Raw genomic sequence first — 21921 nt, 5'->3', positions numbered from 1 at the left:
ATTACTTGGTAAAAACAACAGCAAATGATCACAGTCCAGAATCTGAAAAGGATGGAGGTCAAGTGTTTTAAATATGCTTCCACTGCCAGGAGGCCTAGAGGGGATGTAAATTTGGGTGAAAACACTATCCTACACAGTTCTGGCAGCTTGAAGTTAGTTAATTCCAAGGGGAACAGAGTAAGCACTTCCTTCAGAATCCATTAGGATGGATTGTTTTTAATCCAGATATCTGGCCTCAAACAGCTTTGGCAAACACCTATGCATCTCACCAAATTCCTGATCACATGAGGAGTATGGCCTAATGGTCAGAAACACTGGCAGCCTGAGTTTGAACCCCTTACCTACCTCTTAAGTCTTCTTTACTTCTTAGCCGAATTCCTTCTGTTAGAATTAATATTTGGCTGTTCTAATTATTATAAAGCCAAATAGGGGCTGGAGGAAATAGGAATGCCAGACTTGAGTAGGGAATCAAGGATTTGATTCAAGGTCTATTTTTTGCCATTTATTAATTCTGTGATCTCAGGCAAATAACCCTCTTTCCCACCCCGGTGTCTCACCTGCAAAAGAAAGGAGCTAGATTTGGTGACCAATTTGGCATCCACTTCTGAAATTCTGTCATTTAACCAGATATCTCAGCATACTGTGGGAAATCAGCCCCATCCTCTCAAACCCAGGATCTCTTGATTTCTACTACAGAAGTTTTCTTACATATTGCTATTTGTGTAATCACCTAAGTGGAGCAGATACCCTACAGATTTACATTAACAATAGTCTGATTATTTCTTTGTTGCTTTAAAATTAACAAGGATGAAATAAACAGGAAAAAAAAATTCTGTTAATGAGCTCCTTAATTTATCCACCAAGATGTTCTGATCTGAATAATGCGTTTAAGTATCTAAAACACAAACATACCCAGAGTAACATGTTATATATAATAGTTGAGAAGAAAATCAGGAAATACAAATTTGTTACTGCAAGCAATTTTAATACAAAAGTGTGTCTTGTTTTTAAACAGTTCATTGGTAGAGCTTCAGTTTCTGCCTCAATTAAAACCAATTGAGATAATTACACAGCAACATGGTCGGAGCTGAAGAGGAACAGCAGCTAAAAAACGGGAGCCCCAGACAGCCCCTCTTCATGGTCACTTGGTCAGTTGACTTTATTACGCACAAAAAAAGACGGAAGCAAACGGGACTTGATAACAAGTGTGCTGGTGAACTCCTTTAAAGGACGAGCAAATGTTTGTCTTATGTCCACATTTTCAGAATAAGCTCGTGGAATTCATTCCTCAGTTTGTGGGAAGTTGATCGACCATTTAAATAAATAGGAAAAATGCAGATAAACAAATCTGTAATTCACAGTGCCACCAAGGAGTGTCCCCTTGCCAAGGGCCTGGGTCCTGGTGAGCACAGGAGTTATTGGTGGCTGGGTTGAATAGAAAGTTACAAACCAGGACTCTTAAAAACCCCAATGTTCTGACATCTTCGGAACAGTCACATTTACCCCTGAATTCTAGCAGCTATTGTCCTTTAAACACCCAGTACTGAAACAGGATTCAGAGTATTGCGATGAACTCCTTCTGCTGATCATGTGCAAACATTACCTAGAGGAGGTTCCCTCTCCTCAGCTAAAATCACACAGCATTAAAAACATTGGAAAAAGCAATTAGAAGTGCCCTCCCCTCAGTTCTTGCTAATTGAGGTGTCTGTGATTTACAAAAAAGAGTTCCTTAAACACTGCAGGATTCTTATTATTTTTTAATATAATTTATCTTGCTGAGACAGCAAGTCAAGTTTATAAAGAAGATGCATTTAGGAATAATCCTAAAAGATAAAGCAGGTTTACAACCCTGCACCGCGCAGAAACCCTATTTAGAGGCATTTTTTTTTTTTTTTTTTTAATACACATTCTCATCTTGACCTTTTCACTTGTTTTTCTCAAATATTTCATTTCTGGGCCCCATCCATTACAGGGTTACCAGGAGGCGAATTTTATCTACATAATATTCACATGAAATAGTAACTTACAAAAAGAAAAAAAATAAGGCAGCTTCATAACACAATTATTCTTTTACACTTTTAACAATATAACTTCTCCTGTTCAGAATAATATACACCCAATGTACGGAGCAGGCTTCAAAGTGTATAGAGGCTTGGGGGTGCTTGTACAGTGTTATCGCTTGGGACCCGGAGTCCTGGGGGAGGCAGTGGTGGTCTTCTTAGACATGGTCGGGATTTTGGAAGGCTTGTTTAGCCCTCTTCTGGAGCTGCCCTGGCCTCCTGCAGCGCTGCTCTCCGAAGTATCTGAACAAGCAGACTGCGTCTCTAAAAGGTCAAAGTCAGAGGCATCGCTTCCTCGCCGGCTACTGGCCCGACTCCCGGCCCGACTCCCGGCCCGACTCCCAGGGCGACTGGCTGATTTTTTAGGGTCTGGAATTTGAGAATAAAGCAGCAGACTTAATAGAGACAACATGGGGGGTGGTGAGGACAAGCGACCAGAGGCTAGGGCTCTGATGTAAATACCACCAGATATGCTGTGTGATGTTGGGCAGATCAGAGCCTTTCTGGACCCCATCTTTTCATCTACACAGCAGCCACTGAAACCTTTTTGGGCTTTGTGATTCTGCTTGAGAAGCTTGCCTCCTGAGGATTAGACAGCAGCTTCTCTCAGCACAGTGACCTCCTGTGCCCCCAGAGTAGTGCCGAGTGGGGCTGCTCAGTCACCTGGGCATAGAGGAGAGCCTGCTAGCAGGGGTGGGGGGTCGGGCAGGCAAACAGAAAGCCAGAAATGAGGCCAATTCCTGGACTCGCATGGGGAATATCAACAGGTGAACAGATGTGATCTTTCCCTGATGTTCTCTGCTTGCCAGTGGCTATAATAAATGCAGAATGTTGGAAAAATTACTAGCCAACTGCCAGCCCCAACACTGGGTGGCCTTCTGAGGAAAAGCCCACTTCAGGAGGTCCCTCCTGCCTTTTAGATTCTCTCAAATACAGTCATTTCTGGTCAAGAACAGGGGCCTGGCTTTAGCTGTGGACACATCTGCTCTCAGAAGGCATGGCTGCAGGCAGCTACAGTGGCAGGAGGGAAAGGAAAGAGCAGCAGAAAATCTGCAGGTCTCTCTTTGGACATCACATCTGTGTGCTGCTCTGATTATCTGCTTTCCTTGGGGAGCAGTGAAGCACCACCCAGAGGCTGCTGTCCCCCAGTTCTAAGCCTGGCCACTCCCCTTCCCCTTTCACCCCAGTGCACATGGATGGGGGCAGGCACTTACCTGCCCGATTCGTTCTGGCACCTGTGGAGGCTGGGGAAGAACTATTGCTGGTATCACCAGCGAGGGATGTGCGGCTAGAGTGAAGGGCTGGGGTTGGTCGTTTCAGCTTGCTCCCTGTTGATGGAATAACCTTAAAAAAAATTTTTTTAACAAGTTCTATTTACTAGGTGAAATTTTTGAAATTCAATCTGAAAAGGTCTATTTAAGCCTCCTTACACCTAACTGATTGAAAAGCAAATTAAAAGTCCAGGAAAACAAAGATTTTTGAAAGTGTCCTAGGTCATATAGTTTGAGGATTCCACCCCAGAAAAGGTCTTATGTTCCAATTCAAAATTTCATAATGTCTTCTATATTTCTACTAGAAAGTTCCTGACAAATTTCCACCAGAAATGGCCAAAAAAAATCCAAATAATCCTGAGTGTCGAAGTGTTGGGGCTAGAAATTTCAAATATGCGTTCTAGCTCTAAATATTTCATATGGAGATGCCAATATCACTCCAACCTCTCTCACTGGATGGGTGCAGGAACTTCAGTCAAACCAAGATCTTTCAGTCCATTTCCCTCACTGGAAAAACTGCAGATAAGCACACTCTTTCTTTTTCAATCCACTGAGCCACCATGGTCTCCTCACTGTTCCTCCCACCCTGTTTCTGTGTGGCTCACTCCCTTGTTTCTTTTGGGCGGATTGGCTGAATGACCCATCAGAGAGGTCTTGCCTCACTACTAGAGTGACACTCTAACTTTCTATTTTCTTCCCCTGCTTATTTTCTGGCATATCACTCATTACCACCTGACATACGATAGATATCCTTGTTTGTGGTTTGTCTCGCCTGTATTAAGTGTAAGCTCCATGAAAGCAGGGACTTTGTTCACTGTCACATCCTCAGCACCTAAAACAGTGTCTGGCACAGAAGAGGGGCTCAATAAAAACTTGCCAAATGAATAAATCATGTGTAGAAGCACTTCCTAATGGAAAAAGAGCTGGACAGATACACGTTATTACTACTGCTACCAGCAGGAGAAACATTTCCCATTTGAGTGTTTTGTTTTTTTTTTTAAGACAGTAGTAGACTTAATTTGGAAGTCCTCATTAAGAATTTTTAAGTCTGTTTTAAATATCACTCATACCATAACACTATTCTAATTTTTCTTTGAAATAAATTGTGTAAACTGTTTTCCAGGACCTTTAAGATGTTCATACAAATGGAAGAGTAAAGCAACCTGTTTTCACTGTGTTTCTCATATTTAATTTAGGGAAAAAAAGCAAAAGCGACAGAAAGTGATTAACGGTCAAGCGCAAACGCTCCTGGCCCACACAGGAGGAGGAGCACCAGTTTCAGAAGCTACTGCTCGTGAGCATGCCGCTGGTGAGACCGCAGCCCTGGAGGCCCTGGGCTGGAGTCCACGTCGGGAAGCGGCATTTTAAGCGGTATTTTAAGGAAGAAGGAAAGCAAGATAAGCAGGTAGAGTCCTGGGGTTTTGGTGGCAGGAGGTCCCCAGATCATGTTCTAAACCAGACAGATTTCTGAACTGGAGCTTTAGCTCAGAGCGGATGAATCCCAAAGCAGCAGCCCATTCACAGGCACTGGCTTCTTACATCTCCCGCCTTCGCCTTCTGGGGCTGAAGCTTTGCATGACTGAAGGCAATGCTATCTTTTGAGGCACAAGGAACCAGTATTTCCCAGCAGGAGCTAGAATGCAAATTTTCCCGCTATCAGACAAGCCACTAGCCCATGTTTTGTTTCTGAAACACTGCTCTTCCACAAATGCTTTGGGCATTTTAATGACTGCACTCAAACATGCTTAACTGCCAGCATGTGTATTCAAATCAAGGCTTCAGACACCCAAGTGACTAGGCCACTAGTCACACATCCGTGTGACTTAAATTCAGAAGTTAAAATCGGAGCCTTGGAGCAGTGTTCCGCTGATGCAGTGTTTGGCTGAAGAAGGCAGCACCCGCCCCTCACACCAGTTTGGCAGTATCAACCACTGAGGACATGGCTCAGGGCAGGGGACGCCAGCCACTCTTCTGTTCTAGCAAAGATAGAACACTGCTGAACATGCACCGTAGTTGAATTTCAAGTGTTCATAACTCGTCTGTGTATCTGAGGTTTGGAGACTCTGAGAGGCCTGAGTTTTATGAATAATATCCATCAACAGATCACCAGGAATGACAATTGTTCATCACCCTGGAAAAACATCATTCTAAACACTGGCAGCAAGTTGTTAATCCAGTTTTAGGCATCTCGTTTATCTCCAATTTTGGTGAATCCGAGTTAGAAACCCCTGAAAAGCACTTGACTAGATGAATCGGCTGTGAGAGCAAGCACCACACAGATGGAAAAGAGCATGGACTTGTGTCAGGAAGAGGAGCCGATCCAGTTCTTGGCATTAGCGAGGGCCTCGTCGTGACCGTGTCCTTAGTCAGCAAAACCATACTCTACCTCGGGGCTGGGCAGCTGGAGGTCAGGATAATGGCTGTCCCTGACAGGGGTGCCAGCTTTACTGTTACCAACCAGGGTTTGTCATAACAGCGAGGGAACTGAAGTGGAGTCTGCGAAACGGAAATCCAAAGGGAAGGATGGGAACAATTGAAAATGGAACAGAAAAGAAGCAAATTGGGAACACAAAAAATAAATAGAAGACACTGAATTTTAAAGAAACAGAAAACAAAACAAAACGTGCATCAGTTTAACAGGATAAAAGGGACCAGGCAGAAGGCAACAGCATACTTCATAAGTAACCCATCAAAGCAACCAATTTATCGCTGGCTTCAGCTGCACAGAGAGTGCCTGGATTTCCAAAATTAGTAATTCTGGATGGGAGATTATGTGGAAAGAAGTGTTTCTGACTTAACGATCTGAGTTCATATTTTAATAATGTCCTTCAAAGTAAGATCTTAAAGGTCCTGTTCTCTACTGGGGCCTGGAGAGGCTGGTCCAGGTAGAGCTTGGTCAGTATATCTTCATGTTCCTCTCCTGGCTGGAGGCGTTCAGAGGCTACACTTAATACCAAACTTCTGTAAATATGGGAACAGGGACAAAGGCCATAAGAGAGGTCAGTGTCAGTACATACCTTGGTACCACTGGCTGGGGTGGCTGGAGAAGACGGCATGGATGTACAGCTGTGGTTACTCTGACTAGCACTGGAGCTGGAGCGGGTGGGGGAGGCAGCCCGCGAAGATGGTTTGGACCTTCGACCCCGTGATCGGAAAGGGGTCATTCCCTGGATGCCCCCTCAGGCAGGATGAATTTCTCTCTAAGTTCGATGTTAGTTCTACCTCGTGCTAAAAAGGAACAAACACACACATACAATGTCAGTTAATCTTAAAAAAAAAAAAAAAAAAATGTGTCTTTGATGGTCATACAGCTGCTTGACCCCATGATAACAGCTATATCAGTTATAGATTTAGTACTATCTGTGGATTCTTTTAAAATAAATTCATGATTTGTCAGTCTGTCATGATTCTTACCCATAGCAATGAAGTAATAAGCCTCATTGGTTTGCCATGATAAAGAATTTTATATAAGAGATAGCATCTCATTCTGTGGTAATGATCTTGCCATGTCACTGTCCCCTGGGGTAAGCACACCGTAACGGGTCAAAGAAAGCAGATGCAGCAGTGCACAAACCTCTGACATTAGATCAAAACCCCTCTTTTCTCTCTCATAGTACATGTGTACTTTTTGCTCAGATTTTGCAGGATAGTGGAGAAAAACAGATCATTGCAATCAACATTGTCCAGACTCTTATTTGAATTCAGTTGCTAACAATCCTCAGGGAAGCGGTCCAGGAACTCAGGATGGTAAAAAGACTGGGATAAAATCATTAAGAAGTAAACATGTGGGAGGAGAGAGAGAAAGATTGAGACCATGCACAAAACTTGCCAGTGAGAAATGTGAGATCAAAAACTGAAAGCGACAAGAAGCTTAAGGGACAATGGTGAGTGGCAGGAATGTCAGGTGGGAGGCGATCTGGAAACTGCTCTGAAGGCCAACAGGTGCTGTCCATGGCTTTCTGGAGCTGTATAACCAGAACTTAAAATTTGGATTCGGTCAGAGGATTCCAAGGATGACCAACGTAAATGTTAAATGTGAAAGACACTGCTAATTTAAAAGAAATAATTCCTCTGGAATATGTCCTTAGATTATTTCTCACCAAAAGGGTTTATCCTGTAATAACTTCCTCCCTCCTTCATCTATCCTAAACTGTTCACTTTTTAGAATACGCTAGATAGATCTGAACAATAGGACCTCTGGTGAAACTTGGGAAAAGAACTGTTATGAACAAAATGTTTGTCATTCTTTTCTAGTAAGATTTTCACTCTGGCCAGGAACCATGGGTTTAGCAGATTTGAGGTACCTGTGCCCACCCTCCTCTTCTGCCCAAACCTGCAGGTCTTCAAGGGAACTGAGGAATTTTGGTACAATGAGATTTTAAATCAGGTTCATGGGTGTCCAAGCAGCGTATTACCAAATTCCTAGATCAAATTCTTCTCAATATATTATGTTGACATAACATATCAAAGCGTCAGGTTATAAAGGGCCAATGTGGGTATCAAAACCTGAGTTACAATCTAGGCTCAGCTACCAACCAGGTCTTCCTGCCCTGGGCCTCAGTTTCCTCCGGCTGATCCCATCGTCTCGATGGCCTACGAATGCTGTTTCCTTCCTCCTCAGGCCCCAACAGCATGTGCCCCTCAAGGCTCATTCCTTGTCCCTGGGTTCTCTACTCATGCATTTTCTGGACTTCAGTGTTTTCCCCTGTGTCTACACTAAAGATTCTCCAAGAGAATTTCCTTCAGCACTAACATGGGAACTTCAGTAAGAGTTTTCATCACTAATAACTGTGGGTTCAGGACTTACATTTCTTTATTTTGTGTTTGCTGAAGTGCCCAGCGTAACAGTGGACACACAACAAAGGCACTAAGATAATAGTGATGAATAAAAATCATCACTTAGCTGAGGATTCACCCCAAAAGAAATGATTATGTCCCTGAGCTGTACAGAACTTCAGTCGTGTAATTTAAACCTAGTAAACATTTAACAGTTACTTGTGCACTGGCTCCCCCCAGACAAAAACAACAGAGTGATACAAGAGGAAGACTCCGAAGCAGGACCTCAGGTGAGCGCCACAGCATTACATTTAAATGTAATGATATGATATCATGTTGCTCGTGCACTGCACAATTACAGAATGTGATCACATGCAGTAGGGCACTTGACTGTCACCAGGGACCTGTTAGCATCCCGGTCACAGACAAAGGAACTGAAGCACTCACAAGGCTGAGGTCAAGGAGAGCCGTGGTAGGGCTGGGACTAGAAGCCACGTCTCCACCTGAGCTCTCTCCCCGCCCCCCGCTCCTCACATCCTCATCTACACTAGCGGTTTCTCCACTCGTCCCTTACCTCACTCAGGCTCCCGTCCCCACCACAGCACCTAAATCACTCTGCCAAGTTATTACTGATAGCTTAAACTGTACAAGGTTGAAATATACAGAAAAGTACAACGAGAATAAAAATTCCTTCATCTTACAACCTAAGGGACATCACTTACAATGATGGTGTGTCTTATTCCTGTGCACAACTGTGTATGTGTACATATATAATTTAATACAAAAACATCAGGAGCATTCCTCCATGCTTGACAGGTCTTGCATAATTTCAACTAGCTGCATGGCCTTATTTCATCATATGGACATCAATTTATTTAACCAACCCTACTAGTTATATTTTTAATTTGCTTACAATTTCTTAAACATCATATACAATGTCGTGACAAAACTACTCGTAAAAGGTTTTTGTGCATATTGATGATTTCCCTAGGATAAATTTCTGTTAAGTGCATTTTCTGGGGAGAAAGGATGCCACACGAGATTTTGATACTTTCAATTGATCTCCCAAATTTTATACCAACATACACTCTCCAAAATAATGCAGGAGTATACTGAAATTACTTCCTTCTGGCTAATGCTGTTATTCACATGTGCACACATATACATGTACAGATAAAAATCTAATATCTGACAAGTAAAAACACCTCTCTGCTGTTGTAATTTCCATGTGGGGGGATAACTGCTCTTGTCTTGAAATACTCTCTTCCCTTGGCTCCCAGGACACTCTCTCTCCTGCTTTCCTCCTTCCCGCCCATTATCAAACACTGATGTCCCCTGCTTCTGTCTGTAGTCCTGTTCTCCCTCTTAGTTTTTGAACCCAGTGGCGATGAGCTCACCGACCTGACACCTCATTGCCATCATACAGTCGTGCCTGACTCCAAACGTGTCCCGTGAGCAGACCCTTTGCGGATCACAGAATCTTATACCCAGTGACTGATTAGACATGATCAGAGCCAGAAACCAGGGGGGTAGTGTAGGTCTCCTCCTTCCTGATGGCAGTTTGGCCTCCTGATTCTATCCTCTAAAGCTCCTCAAATCCCCAGTGCATTCCCACACCCCCAAACCTCCTTACACTTATGTGGATCATGGGCTATCTCCTCCACCATGCACGGGATATAACAGGCTTCCAACTGGTCTCATTTCTCATCTCATCCCCTAGAACTGAATTTCTAAATAAAAACCTGATAACTCTAATGGCCAAAATCCTTCCATGGTCTTCCATTGTTTACAGCAGAATTTCCCAAACTAAGGTTTTCTGAGAGGGTTCCTACAAAAAGAGCTCAATAAACACCTTCCCCCTTTGGAAGAGCCTTAATGAGATTAGCATTTTGTGAGCTCTAGGGAGACCTACAGTAAAGAAACCTGCCTTAGCTTTAAGCCAGTGTTTTCCAAAAACACTTAACTGTAATTTTTTGAAGATCACATATTGGAGACCAGGGCCCGAAGGCAACCATTCTAGTTTTTCAACACCAAAGGGGCCACCATTTTCTAAGGGACTTAGGCTGGCCACATGATGTTGGCTAGAACAGGCTGGCCAGTCACAATTGAGTTCTTAGCTCCTGTTTAATGGATATGGAAGTTCAGTTTTACAAGATAAAAAGAGCTCTGTGGATGTGTGATGGTAGCACAACAGTGTGAATGTACTTAATGCTGCTGAACGCTTCAAAAATAGTTAAGATGGTAAATTTATGTTATGTATATTTTACAACAATAAAAAGAAAAGGAAAACAATCAGTTCTAAGCCAAATTGTCTTTTAAATCTTCATGAATGAAGTGTTCTAGATCTCCACTTATTTGGACGAACTAATTTGTCTAGTGCTCAAAAACATATATAGTACCCTAAAAGTAGATCTGTTCTTAGGCAGGGCACTGTTTTCATCTCTAACCAAAACATCACGATCTCCTTTGCCATGGATGAATCAGAAACTGAAACCTCAATTTTGGCAGTGTTGGGAACCTACCTAGTTGAATATTTTCACTGTATGTTTGGCTAAAGCAATGTGCAGTTTGAGAGCTCTCTCACTTTATTTTTTAAGTTTATTTTCAGAGAGAGAGGCAGAGAGAGGACAGAGAGAGAGAGAATCCCAAGCAGGCTCTGCGCTGTCAGCACAGAGCCCTAGGTGGGGCTCAAACTCATGACCAGGAGATCATGACCTGAGCTGAAATCAAGAGTTGATGCTTAATTGACTGAGCCACCCAGGCGCTCCTCTCTTACTTTTTGTTTTAAATTTATTTTGAGAGACAGAAGAGTGAGTGGGGTAGGAGCAGGGAGAGAGAGAATCTCAAGCAGACTCTGCACTGTCAGCCTGGAGCCTGACACAGGGCTCGAATCCACGAACTATGAGATCATGAGCACAAACCATAGTCATGCTCAACCGACTGAGCCACCTAGGCGCCTCTCTCACTCACCTTTTTAAGCAGCTATGTAGCAGGAGGTAACAAATGACTGTGTGTGTTAGTATTATACTGTCATAAATTTTGTTCTATCCTCAGTCTAACATTCTCTATGGTCTAGACAGCCAAGGAAATGCAACACAAATGAATATAAAATCTACCCTAAGTGGTGCTTCTCGAAGCCACATGAATCTTCACAGAATCCTAGATAGCTTCAAGAACTCTCCTCTTTGTGATATTCACGCCCTCCCCAGTCACTCTTACATCCACCACAGCCCATAAGTGTTCACCTCCTAGTGCAATTTTTGATTAGAAATACTCATCCTGTCACTGGTAGAGTTATGATAACTAAGACTGCTGGGCAGTTCTGTACTCTGCAATCAGCCCAATCGAGATGATTACTGAGTGCTAGGAGGTCATTCCTGGAGAGGCATAGAGGAAAGCCTTACCTTGTTTTCTCCAAGGGATGCTGAAAAGGCTACTATTTTCCACAGAATACAGGTACTAGACGGCCCTCCCAAACTTTCTTGGGGTTCCAGTTTTTAGCTATTAATGTAAGGACAAAGCAAGCAGTGTTCCCCTTGGCCATCAGCATAAAGTTATTGTAAACAGAGCAAGTAAAGCAGGCAGCAAACAGGCAACCAGATTCCAAAATGTCACATGCAGTATCTCTTCTGTTTGTTTAGTCCAATCACACAAGACCCCCCCCCCCAAAAAAAAACACGAACCAAACAAACAAAAAAAAAAACCCCAAAATCTTACTAATAGGTTTAGAAAAAAAAATAATGTTGTCTTACTGAGTTATGGTTAAAATCCTATATATACATTGCTCCTGCTCCTGATGTAAACCATGAAAGAGGACTTTTATATCAAGGAAATTAGTTTGCAACATAGTAACTTCTAAAACTGATTAAACACTTTCAAATTTTTATCAGAATAGGTGCTTTTAAAATTAACTTTTTTTTAATTAATGAAAATTATTTTTGTTTACTGGAGTAATTGCAAGAATGAGTTAAAATAAAGAAGCTACTTATGGGCATATCTGAATTCATGTGAGAACTGCACCCTTTAGCTCTAAACACTTCAAAATAGGACTATAAATCACTTCCAAAGAAGTTATGTAACTGTACTGTAAACATTTCTACCAGGTTTATAAATATGCCTCACCAATTTAATTACACAGGCCGAACCAGCAATCCACACACACAAAGGGGAGGTGGTGGGTATGCCAGCCTCTGAGACACATGGCACCTTGATCAGGAGCACACACTTTAGAGCCAGACTGTCTTGGAACTGAATCCTGTTCTGCCATTTATTATTTGTCTGTCCTCAGGTAAGTTATTTAACTTTTCTGTGCTTTAGTTTCCTATTCTGTAAATGGAGACAATATTGGTCTGCACCTCATAGCCGTGTAAATGTGTTATCATCTGTAAACTGCTTATAACAGCGTGTGGCATCTAAAAAGCTATGTAAGTATTTGTTAAATGTACAGAAACTCTGAACAAATTCCATGGGTACTGTTTCAACAGAAGGGTTCTATGCTCCATCAACTTATAACAGTTAGAAAAGCTAGGGCTTGGCTATTTCAAAGCATTCGTAAAGGCAGCAGATGCCACAGAGCCAAGAGGCACCACAGTTTAAGAAGCAAAGCCATTCTCAGTGGGCTGGGGTGTGGTTAGGGGGACAAAGCTTAAAAGCCAACCTATGGGAGACTGACTGGAAATCGAAGAGCTGGAATCAGAGCGCTTTATTTTACTCCCAGGATGGTGAACTAGAATAAAAAAATAAACAAACACAAAGAAACAGAGACAGAGCAGGAACGCAGAAACTGGTCAAGAAAGACAAACTGGCAGACAGTGGAGGAGCCTCCTGTATACCCACATGCAGCTTGGCCAGCAGGAAAGGGAAAGGCCGAAGTTGAAGAGGGTTTAGCCACCGGAACCTGATCCCCTCTCCTCTGTTGCAGCCCTCACATGCCTGTAGCTGCAGCTGCATCGTTCGCATGAAATTTCCCATCTTCTTTTGCCTTTGGGCTGGCATGCCCACCCTTTCAAGTTCAGCACCCCAGGGTCTTGCTTCAGTGATCACCTGTCTTAGAAGCATCTGTGCTGAGGGCTAGGTGTTACATTATCCCCTCTCCTAGCCATGGGAGATGCAGTCCTTCCCTGAATGGGAGGAGCCCAACACCCTCCCCGAGTTTCCGGCATAGGAATCAGGAGCACTAACCAGGAACTTCAGAGGCTTCATTAGGCTCCTTTCCAGGCTAGTGTTATTTAACACCTCAAACCGAAACACTGGAAGATGCCAATAAATTCCTAATTCTTGTACTGTATCTCAAAACCTGTCTCTCCTGACAGCATCCACCTCTCCTGCTTTCTCTTCTTGGTCTACTCAGGCACGCTCAAGTTCCAGTCTGTGCTGGTGGAGTGACATCTAGGTAGCTTTACAAAGTAAAACCCAAACAGACCCACTACCAACACTTTGTGTAAGCATGAAAGATAAAGATCAGCGGTGAGGGAGTACCTAATGTGTGATTTATGCTCAGGAAGGTTCCTTACCTCGGCAGGGATCATTTTTCACTAAAAATTCATCCAGGGCCATCCATCCTCCACCAACTCGGACCATCACTGTGCTGCGCAGGATGCGGACCAGCCGCAGCTGCTGAGAGTCTCCAAACTGCAGGACCAAGGGGACAGTGATGAGTGAGTGTGTCCTAGAGCAGGCCGAGGCCTTCTTCCCAGAGCAGACTGTATTCAGACATGACACATGACAGTTTGACAGTCTGCAGGAGAATTTTAACTATTTGGCATTTTTCACAAAAGAATTTAAAATACGGAACAGCTGAGATATCAAGGTAAAGACCAGTGTCTTTCTATTGGGATCAAGTTAGCTTTTGGTAGTCATGCCTCTACTGTGGGGCAGGGCAGAGGATGGACAAATGTTAGCTCACCTCAGTTTTAAACATTCTGCCCAAATTAAAACCCAGTAGTAAAATTCTTTGTTACGTTAGTTTGCTTTCATAAATGGTAGACATAAAGTATATGTCAACTTCTGAATACAGTGCGCTCAAAAGGTAAATGAAGAACAGCAAATACTATTTCAAGCCTTAAGGAAACCCTTGCAAAGCCATCATTATTACGAGCTTAGAAGGAAAACTGATTTTCCACACAAGGTTTTCAGAAATAAGCCCTCTATATTCTCTAATTGTGAGGTCACCAAGCAGAAAGTTTCTTCAGCTAAACAAATGATTATAGAATTTTACTAAAAAATTTAGTTGAAGAAAAAAAATTTTAATCTACCATGATTATATAGTATTCAACAATTTCAGAGATTAAGACAAGTATGACTTTCTGATATTTTTTTCCTTTTTCCTCACCTAACATCCCTATTTCTTAGCCCCGTTAACATATGGAGTTTACTACATAATAAATTACCCTCTTCCTAAAACAAAGGCAACAAAAGAGAATCATGCGGAAATCCCAAAACAAAAATCAAACATTTGGTTGGAGAAATAGCATTCCTAAAATTATTTAATTCAAGGAGAATGCTGGGGTTGGGGTGGGGGCGGGGGAGTGAAGGGACTAATTAATTAGTTAATTTACATTTTTAAATTTATAAAGGAGAACCACAACTTTGAAACAAGGCATAAAAATTGAAAATGCCAGAAAGGATGTTTGAGAAAGGCACATAACCAACCTCCCTGAAAATTAATATATTTGCAGTAATTCTCTGTATTACTCTGCACTGGCTCAAGTGCACTGTTTATATAGGCAGCAAGGTGACTGAAAAGTATTACCCCCTCCCCAATCCTTTACTTTGAAAATGACTCCATTTTCGAATGACTATATATCTCATCTACAGTTGTTAAGATTTCATACAGAGTGACCACAGCAACAGCATGGTGTAATATAAAAGCACTGAAATGGGTGCCCAGAGATGTGAGGGAATAAACGTCCTGTCCTGGGAAGGAAGCTGCCTCTTGGGCCTCTGAGGGTGCCTCCCTCATCAGCTGGCCCAGCAGAAGAAACGGGGAGGCACCGCAAGAGGAATGGAGAATCCCACCACAACCAAGAGCAGTGACGCCAGAGTCACTAGTCGGGGTTCTCTCTGGCTTGGTGAGGAGAGGGAGGAAGTAAGGAACTCACTACATCCTCCACAGTGAGTCAGGAAGGGACTCCAAGTATCCTCCAATAGTATCCTTCTATTACTGTGCCCTGTACTTTATCTGTCAGTGCTTAGAATTACTTCACTTGACTCATTCCTCTTTAGTCCTAATTTTTTTTTCTGAAGTGCTCTCTGAAAGATTCTAACTTGTTTCCACTGAGCTGTAAGGAAAAGGGGGTTTGATCCAAGCCAGCAGCAAAAGTGGCTGGGGGAGTTGAGGCCAGAGTAGTAGAAGGGGCCATCTCTAAAAATGGGGAGCTGTGCAAACCTGGCAAAGCTGGGCAGTAAGGCAGAGGCCCCAGAAATGTCTTGGGGTGACAGTAACTTGTTTCCTTCTCTTCACTGGAAAATCCCTTACAGTGACCTGGGTTCTTGCAGTGGCTCTGACACTAGCTGTGTGACTATCAGCATGGGATCCTTTGGGTCTCAGGTGCCTCATGCACAAAATGAACTCCAGGACTCTGTTTCTAATATTGGAGCTAACTCATCTGACCCTTACTGTCAGTGGAGCAGTAGAGGAGGAGGTCACTGCCACTTCAAGGACCCGCCGGCTGTGTGTGCAGGTTATTAGCAAACAGGTACAACTTTTAGGTATGACTTGGCACTTTCATGCAATGACATCTTAAACCCAGTTTCTTTCTATCCTCTGTTCTTCCCACTGGCCCAGAATGTTACTGGAGTGAATGACTGTTGCAATACCTAGAACCTAATATTGACTGAAGGCCTCAAATAAACTCTTAGTGGTTCTGATTTCATATCACAAGACAGACTTTACCCATGCAACTTCCTTCCATTTGAAGGCACAGGACCCCAGAGCCCTCAAAAGATCTGTATGGTTAGAATTACCAAGCGGAGTCAAAAGCATTTAATCTTTTCTTGCAAGTCTAATTTGATCCCTGAGATTTTGGCTGGCTGGACATAATCAGCACACTTGAGGCTATGGCCAATCATGACTGCTACACTATAGTTCTCAGGCACCTTATAGTTATAAAACATGTAAATACAAGTAAATATTAATAAGGTCTTTAAATAGATGCAGTACTTAAGTACCCCAAGATTTTTTGATTTATTGTACATTATAAAATTTGTGTTAACTGTCAAAAGACTGGTATAAATCAGAACTGTGCTGTTTGGTATTCTGATTTCCAAAACAGAAGTATAAGACCAGGTTGCTTTTAGAAACACGTTGGATTGATACCACAGCTTCAAATGCCCCTGAATCACATTACTTCAAACTCAGTCCAGCATAATACCATTTTTAGCCAATCTAATTTTAAATGGAAAAGTTCATCTCCTTTAAAAAATAACGTACTTCTATCCTGCTGCTAAGACAGCTTTACAATATCAGCCCTGTTAGCAGTTTCTCCACTTGGTAAGACAACCAGATGTGACCCAGGCATGCTTCAGATTATGTCCTCTCCCCACAGCAAAGAACAGGCAGCACGAGCTACACAGACCATTTCCACCGAGGAGAATGTTGCAAGGCACACTGTACCTGATTGCCGAGGAAGAACTATAGACAAAAGAGTAAAGGATGGAAGAAATGGAAGAAAAAAAAAAAAACAGAGAACATTTTGTCAAATTAACACTAAGGAACAAAAATCATGCAATCACGTTACCAGTCTTCAAACATATTCTTCGAGAGCTCCTGCCACAGGGGCGTGGTTTTACAAATTAATTAAGACCTAACTTTTCCACTCTATTGCTCTTGTTAATTCATGTCTCTCAAAGGCATTAAAAAAAACAACAAGAAAATAAAAGCAATAAGCAAGCACAAGATTGCTTAAAGTTTTATTAACTAGATGCCCTGGACTGGATCCAAGGCACAATCACCTAACACTCGCCAGCTAAAGAGCAGCCCAGGGTGGTTTTGGTGTACTTGGAAGACACTTTAACGTACTGATGGAACCTAGATTCCCTGTTTCTAACTCAGTACAAAAAGCTGTACAATCTGAACCCTCTTTACCAATCCTAGATTTTCCTTAGGACTTCAGAGAATCCAGATAAGCTGCTGAATATATTTAGAAGTGCTGTTTCAGATCCCTCCTATGCCTCAAGCCAGGTCCCAAAAGAAGCTAGAACACAGCATCATTCATGGTCAATTATGTCCACACTCAGCACAGCCTTCCAGGGAAGACTACTGAGGCTGGCGTCCCCTTAGTGCATCAGCTCAGAGAGCAGAGCATCCTTTGGGACCTTGACAGAGTTCCTCCAGCCCCCTCTGAGCTCGGGAGCCACTCAGGCTCACAATGCTCAGCACTTTGGGGTAATCCGTCAGTCTTCAGGTAATTGTTGCCTTATCTTATGGAACAAGTGTCTCCATTTCCCTAAAGGCTTTGGTCAGCAAAAGAGAGAACTTCGATATGTCTCCTATACTAGAACTCAAGTACAAGCCTCTGTTAGCTAAATAGGACGGTATTTTTCAGATGGGACTATGTAGGGCACTAAGCTTAGCCCAGCAGGACACCTGACCTCTAGAACCTACAGAGAGTGACCACATCTTAAGTCCTACTGGCTCTGGTCCTCCAAGCGTTGGTAGAGGGAAGGTGGGACCATCTGGTCAGCTGTGTGCCAGGTTACTTTCACCTGGAAGGACCATATAGGAGGAACAACTACCACAAAGGACTAGTTTTCTCTTCCTTACCCGATATTTATTCTCTCCAATCTGCTCCACCTGAAACCTTTTTGCACATTTGCACTGAGCCACTTGTCTTGTGACCTATTGGTTGTGAACAACAAAAAAAGAAAAGTGTGAGGGGTAAAACAAGACTTCCTCTTTAGAGAAACAAATTTTTTTTTTTTAATTTTTTTTCAACATTTATTTATTTTTGGGACAGAGAGACAGAGCATGAACGGGGGAGGGGCAGAGAGAGAGGGAGACACAGAATCGGAAACAGGCTCCAGGCTCTGAGCCATCAGCCCAGAGCCCGACGCAGGGCTCGAACTCACGGACCGCGAGATCGTGACCTGGCTGAAGTCGGACGCTTAACCTTAAGACTGCGCCACCCAGGCGCCCCAGAAACAAAGATTTTTACATGTAAACAGAAAGCTATTTGTTATGCTCTTTTAGATATTTTAGATTTTTGATACATGCATTTATCCTTTATTCCAAGTTAATACATGTCACACATTTGTTGGTCATACATTTGTTTCCAAGTTCCTTCAGAAAAATGCTAATATGCATGCATCAAAATCAAACCAAGTACAGCAAACTATGAACTGTTTTAAATTTAAACCTAGGAGCCTCAGAGTCCCCAGAGGTCAGTCCTGGGGTGTTCCAGGCCATACCCAAGACCTGCCCCGCTAACCTCTCCTTTTCTAGGATCAATAAATCCTGAGATCTCCATGTGTTACTAATGAATTTGCTATTTTCTTTTTTTTTTTTTCCAACGTTTATTTATTTTTGGGACAGAGAGAGACAGAGCATGAACGGAGGAGGGGCAGAGAGAGAGGGAGACACAGAATCGGAAACAGGGTCCAGGCTCTGAGCCATCAGCCCAGAGCCTGACGCGGGGCTCGAACTCACAGACCGCGAGATCGTGACCTGGCTGAAGTCGGACGCTTAACCGACTGCGCCACCCAGGCGCCCCAGAATTTGCTATTTTCAATGTGATGGATGAGATTTTCAACATGGAGAAAATTTTTAACTAGGCAGAAAGGTTGGTTGGTATACACCGTGTTAAACATTACTTCACATTTTACTCCTTAAATCTTTATTTGAAGACCACATGCTCCTGGATACTGACATAGAATGCCCAGGACTGACTGAGAGAGGACTTGTTCTAGGCAACATGGTGTCTGTGACTGAATGGATGTGGTAAGTCTGTGAACATGGGAGGAACCACCGATGTGACTCATTTGAGTAAAAAGTCATCTAGGCTGAAAGAGAGAGCTCACTAGCCAGAGATACTCTGGGGAATCATCCTCCAAATGGGAATTGCCAAACAGGACTCCAAATAATGATCTTGTGACAGGTAAGTCACAGGGCTGATATGGTCATTGCACCCAACCACTATGCTCAACATGTGCTCAAAATACAGTTATTTCCCATACCTCATCTTCAATTGTATCCGCATCGGTTGTTGGGCGGTAAGCCATCCTTGTTGGGATGCAGAGGCAGCCACAAATTCATAGTAATCGATGTAGCCATCTCCCATCTCGGTCAAAAATGTCAGCGACAGCAGTCATCTCTAACTTGGTGGTAGGAAACTCTGGAGAAAAGCAATCACATTTGGAACATTTTAACGACAGTGCTTACTTGGCTTGCTGGAGGGCATATAATACTTCTTGAAAGAAAAAACATTAATGTCTTGCTTTTTGCTCAAAATAATATATGCCCACTTAGAAGATATGTTATAAAGATACAGTACCCAGAGACTACTTACTGTTAAGTTTTTGGTGTTTTGATTATAGACTCCCTCCTCCCCCACTCAAAAGAAAAAAAGAAAAGAAAGAAAAAAAGGCAATATTTCAGGTATATTGAAAGATGTGATATTACAACTACCCACAGGCCTACCATCCACCATGAGAATTTACTTATCTGCTCCACTACTGCTGGATACTTCGATTATTTCAGAATAGTGACAATGTGGACTAGGATGAAGTTTTTTTTTCTGTTTAGACAACTACCTTAGGCTCTTGAAAAACTGCTTCCCAAAGAAGTGTGAATATTTACAGTAGCCAGGGTGATTTATTAAAATGTGAATCAGATGGTCCCTCAGGTGAAAACCTCTGGTGGTTTCCCACTGTCCTGCTGCCTCTAGGATCAGAGGTCAGATCTGCTCTCTTCACCAGGGCCTACCAGGTCCTGCACGAGTTGGCTGCTCTTGACCTTTCCAACTTCATCTCTTACCACTCCCCTAGATCATGACAGCCCAACCACATTAATCTTTCTATTCCTAGAACATGCCAAGTTCGTGCCCACCTCAGCGCTTGGAACCCGCTGTCCCTTTGCCTCTCTTCCCTTAATATCACCTCTGCAGATAGGCCTTCCTTGGCCACCCATGGAAAGTTGCACAGCTGTGAGATGTGCTCTGTGGCCCTGGCAAGTCACCTAGCTACTTTATGCCTCAATTATTTCTCTTGCTAAAAATAATTGAGAATATGTATTTTGTAAGCTGCATACAGATGTCAGAACGGGTATTATGAAAAATTTTGAATTTCAAACACTTAACTTAGAACCTCATCGTTCACAAAAGTTGGCTCTTTAATCTACACCTCAAACAGGTTTACTTGCCACTCTGTGTCAACAAGACCTTTTTTTTTTATTCCCAGCAAAATGAAATTCTTCTTTCCATCAAAATGATAGGCCAATTTTAATAATAAGCAGGTACATTACTTCCTTCCTAACCCTATTGCTTTAACTTCAGAAAGACTCTTTAGCCAGAATATCGCTTGCTTCTACCAGTACAAGGAATGCAGATGTGACCCATGTTTGGAAGTATGAGTGAACTCACTGGATGCTAGAATGCCATCAATAAACTCCTGACGTGTTATCTTCCCGTCCTGGTCCTTGTCAATTCGCCGGAAAGAAATCCATCACCCGAGATTTTTTGTGATTCATCCAACGCATATACTTTTTCCTCCAGACATCGAAGGTCAAAGTTGGCAAATTCCTTCAACTAGAGAGAATCATAGGTGTCAAACACGATTTATTCTTTTGGCTCTCAAATCTGCCCGGAGCATACCAAAACTTTCAGACATTCAGTAAAGCCATGCAGGCCTTCCGGAGGGGCATCAACAATGACATCCGCGTGCTCTTTGTGAAGGCACAATCTGGGTCCTTCACTTAAAGCTGTGATTGTTTACATGAGCTGTGGTATAGCTCCCTTTGCACTTTTCGAAGGATCACCTTCTCAGATGTAAGGGAATGGATTCTATCCCAGAAGAGAAGTCCTTAGCACTCCTCACTTATGTGATTTTGAAAAGAAACTGTGGTCACACTGAGGCCCGGGGTCGGAAGGCTCATGTTTCCCATCATTTCTGAGATGAGAAAATTGAGTTCTGGCTGGAAGCATTAAGAATCCAACCCGTGCGTGCAGCAAGCATGTTTCTTTGGAAATGGTGCCAGAGGGGGCAAACTGCCCGTCTGACTCCATGTGAAATATTTGGCTTTGGCAGAGGACAGCAGGCCTGAGCAGTGGGCAAGGCGAGGTTTAGCTGCTCGGACTACGTTGGTGAGACAGATTCAGAATGACTGAGACAGGGCCAGCCGCTCTCCCGTGGTCATTCAAACTCCAAAGTTGGAAGGAATAGGGAAAAAAGAAAAAGCCAAAAACCAAATATGCTTAAAACTCAACTGACCTACAGAAATAACAACAAAAAAACACAGAACACTCACTCCGGGCATAGCTGCTTTGACAGGCACAATAAAAAAATATAGAAGATATTAGAGGTTTGTTTTAGAACTTAGAAGTGTAGTACTAGATTTTTTTAGGTTGGTGTTAATGATACTTCAAAACAGATTTCCTCTTCATCATTAGTGAATATTCAGAGAAATCACAAGGTCATAAAAGTTACCCTTGTTTCCTAATTGTGTAACTTACACCCTTTACATAAAGGGCCCATATGGTTGTTAGTGTGATAAGCTGCACACCTGGAAGTAACTCAGCCAAGTTCTGCTTCTGATTCTTGACCACAGCCAGGTGCTGAGGAGGGTCGCATCACAGACCAGAGCCTCATGGACTGGCTGGTCG

General features: G+C 42.8%; 1 protein-coding gene across 1 annotated transcript in view; it reads right to left on the bottom strand.

Annotated features, from left to right (window-relative positions):
- Positions 1 to 964: 964 nt before the first annotated feature.
- Positions 965 to 21921, bottom strand: part of MACF1 (microtubule actin crosslinking factor 1) — a 230379-nt gene continuing 209422 nt past the window's right edge. The window contains 13 exon segments of the mRNA XM_032594263.1: positions 965 to 2429; positions 3275 to 3404; positions 6349 to 6503; positions 6506 to 6559; positions 13621 to 13738; positions 17871 to 17945; positions 19280 to 19321; positions 19323 to 19340; positions 19342 to 19380; positions 19382 to 19437; positions 20683 to 20755; positions 20757 to 20822; positions 20824 to 20847. Of these exon segments, the coding sequence (XP_032450154.1) occupies positions 2173 to 2429; positions 3275 to 3404; positions 6349 to 6503; positions 6506 to 6559; positions 13621 to 13738; positions 17871 to 17945; positions 19280 to 19321; positions 19323 to 19340; positions 19342 to 19380; positions 19382 to 19437; positions 20683 to 20755; positions 20757 to 20822; positions 20824 to 20847 (1107 nt within the window). The 3' untranslated portion in view covers positions 965 to 2172.

This window comes from Lynx canadensis, chromosome C1 (assembly GCF_007474595.2).
Source record: "Lynx canadensis isolate LIC74 chromosome C1, mLynCan4.pri.v2, whole genome shotgun sequence".
Taxonomy (NCBI): domain Eukaryota; kingdom Metazoa; phylum Chordata; class Mammalia; order Carnivora; family Felidae; genus Lynx; species Lynx canadensis.
This window is presented reverse-complemented; position numbering and strand designations above follow the sequence as displayed.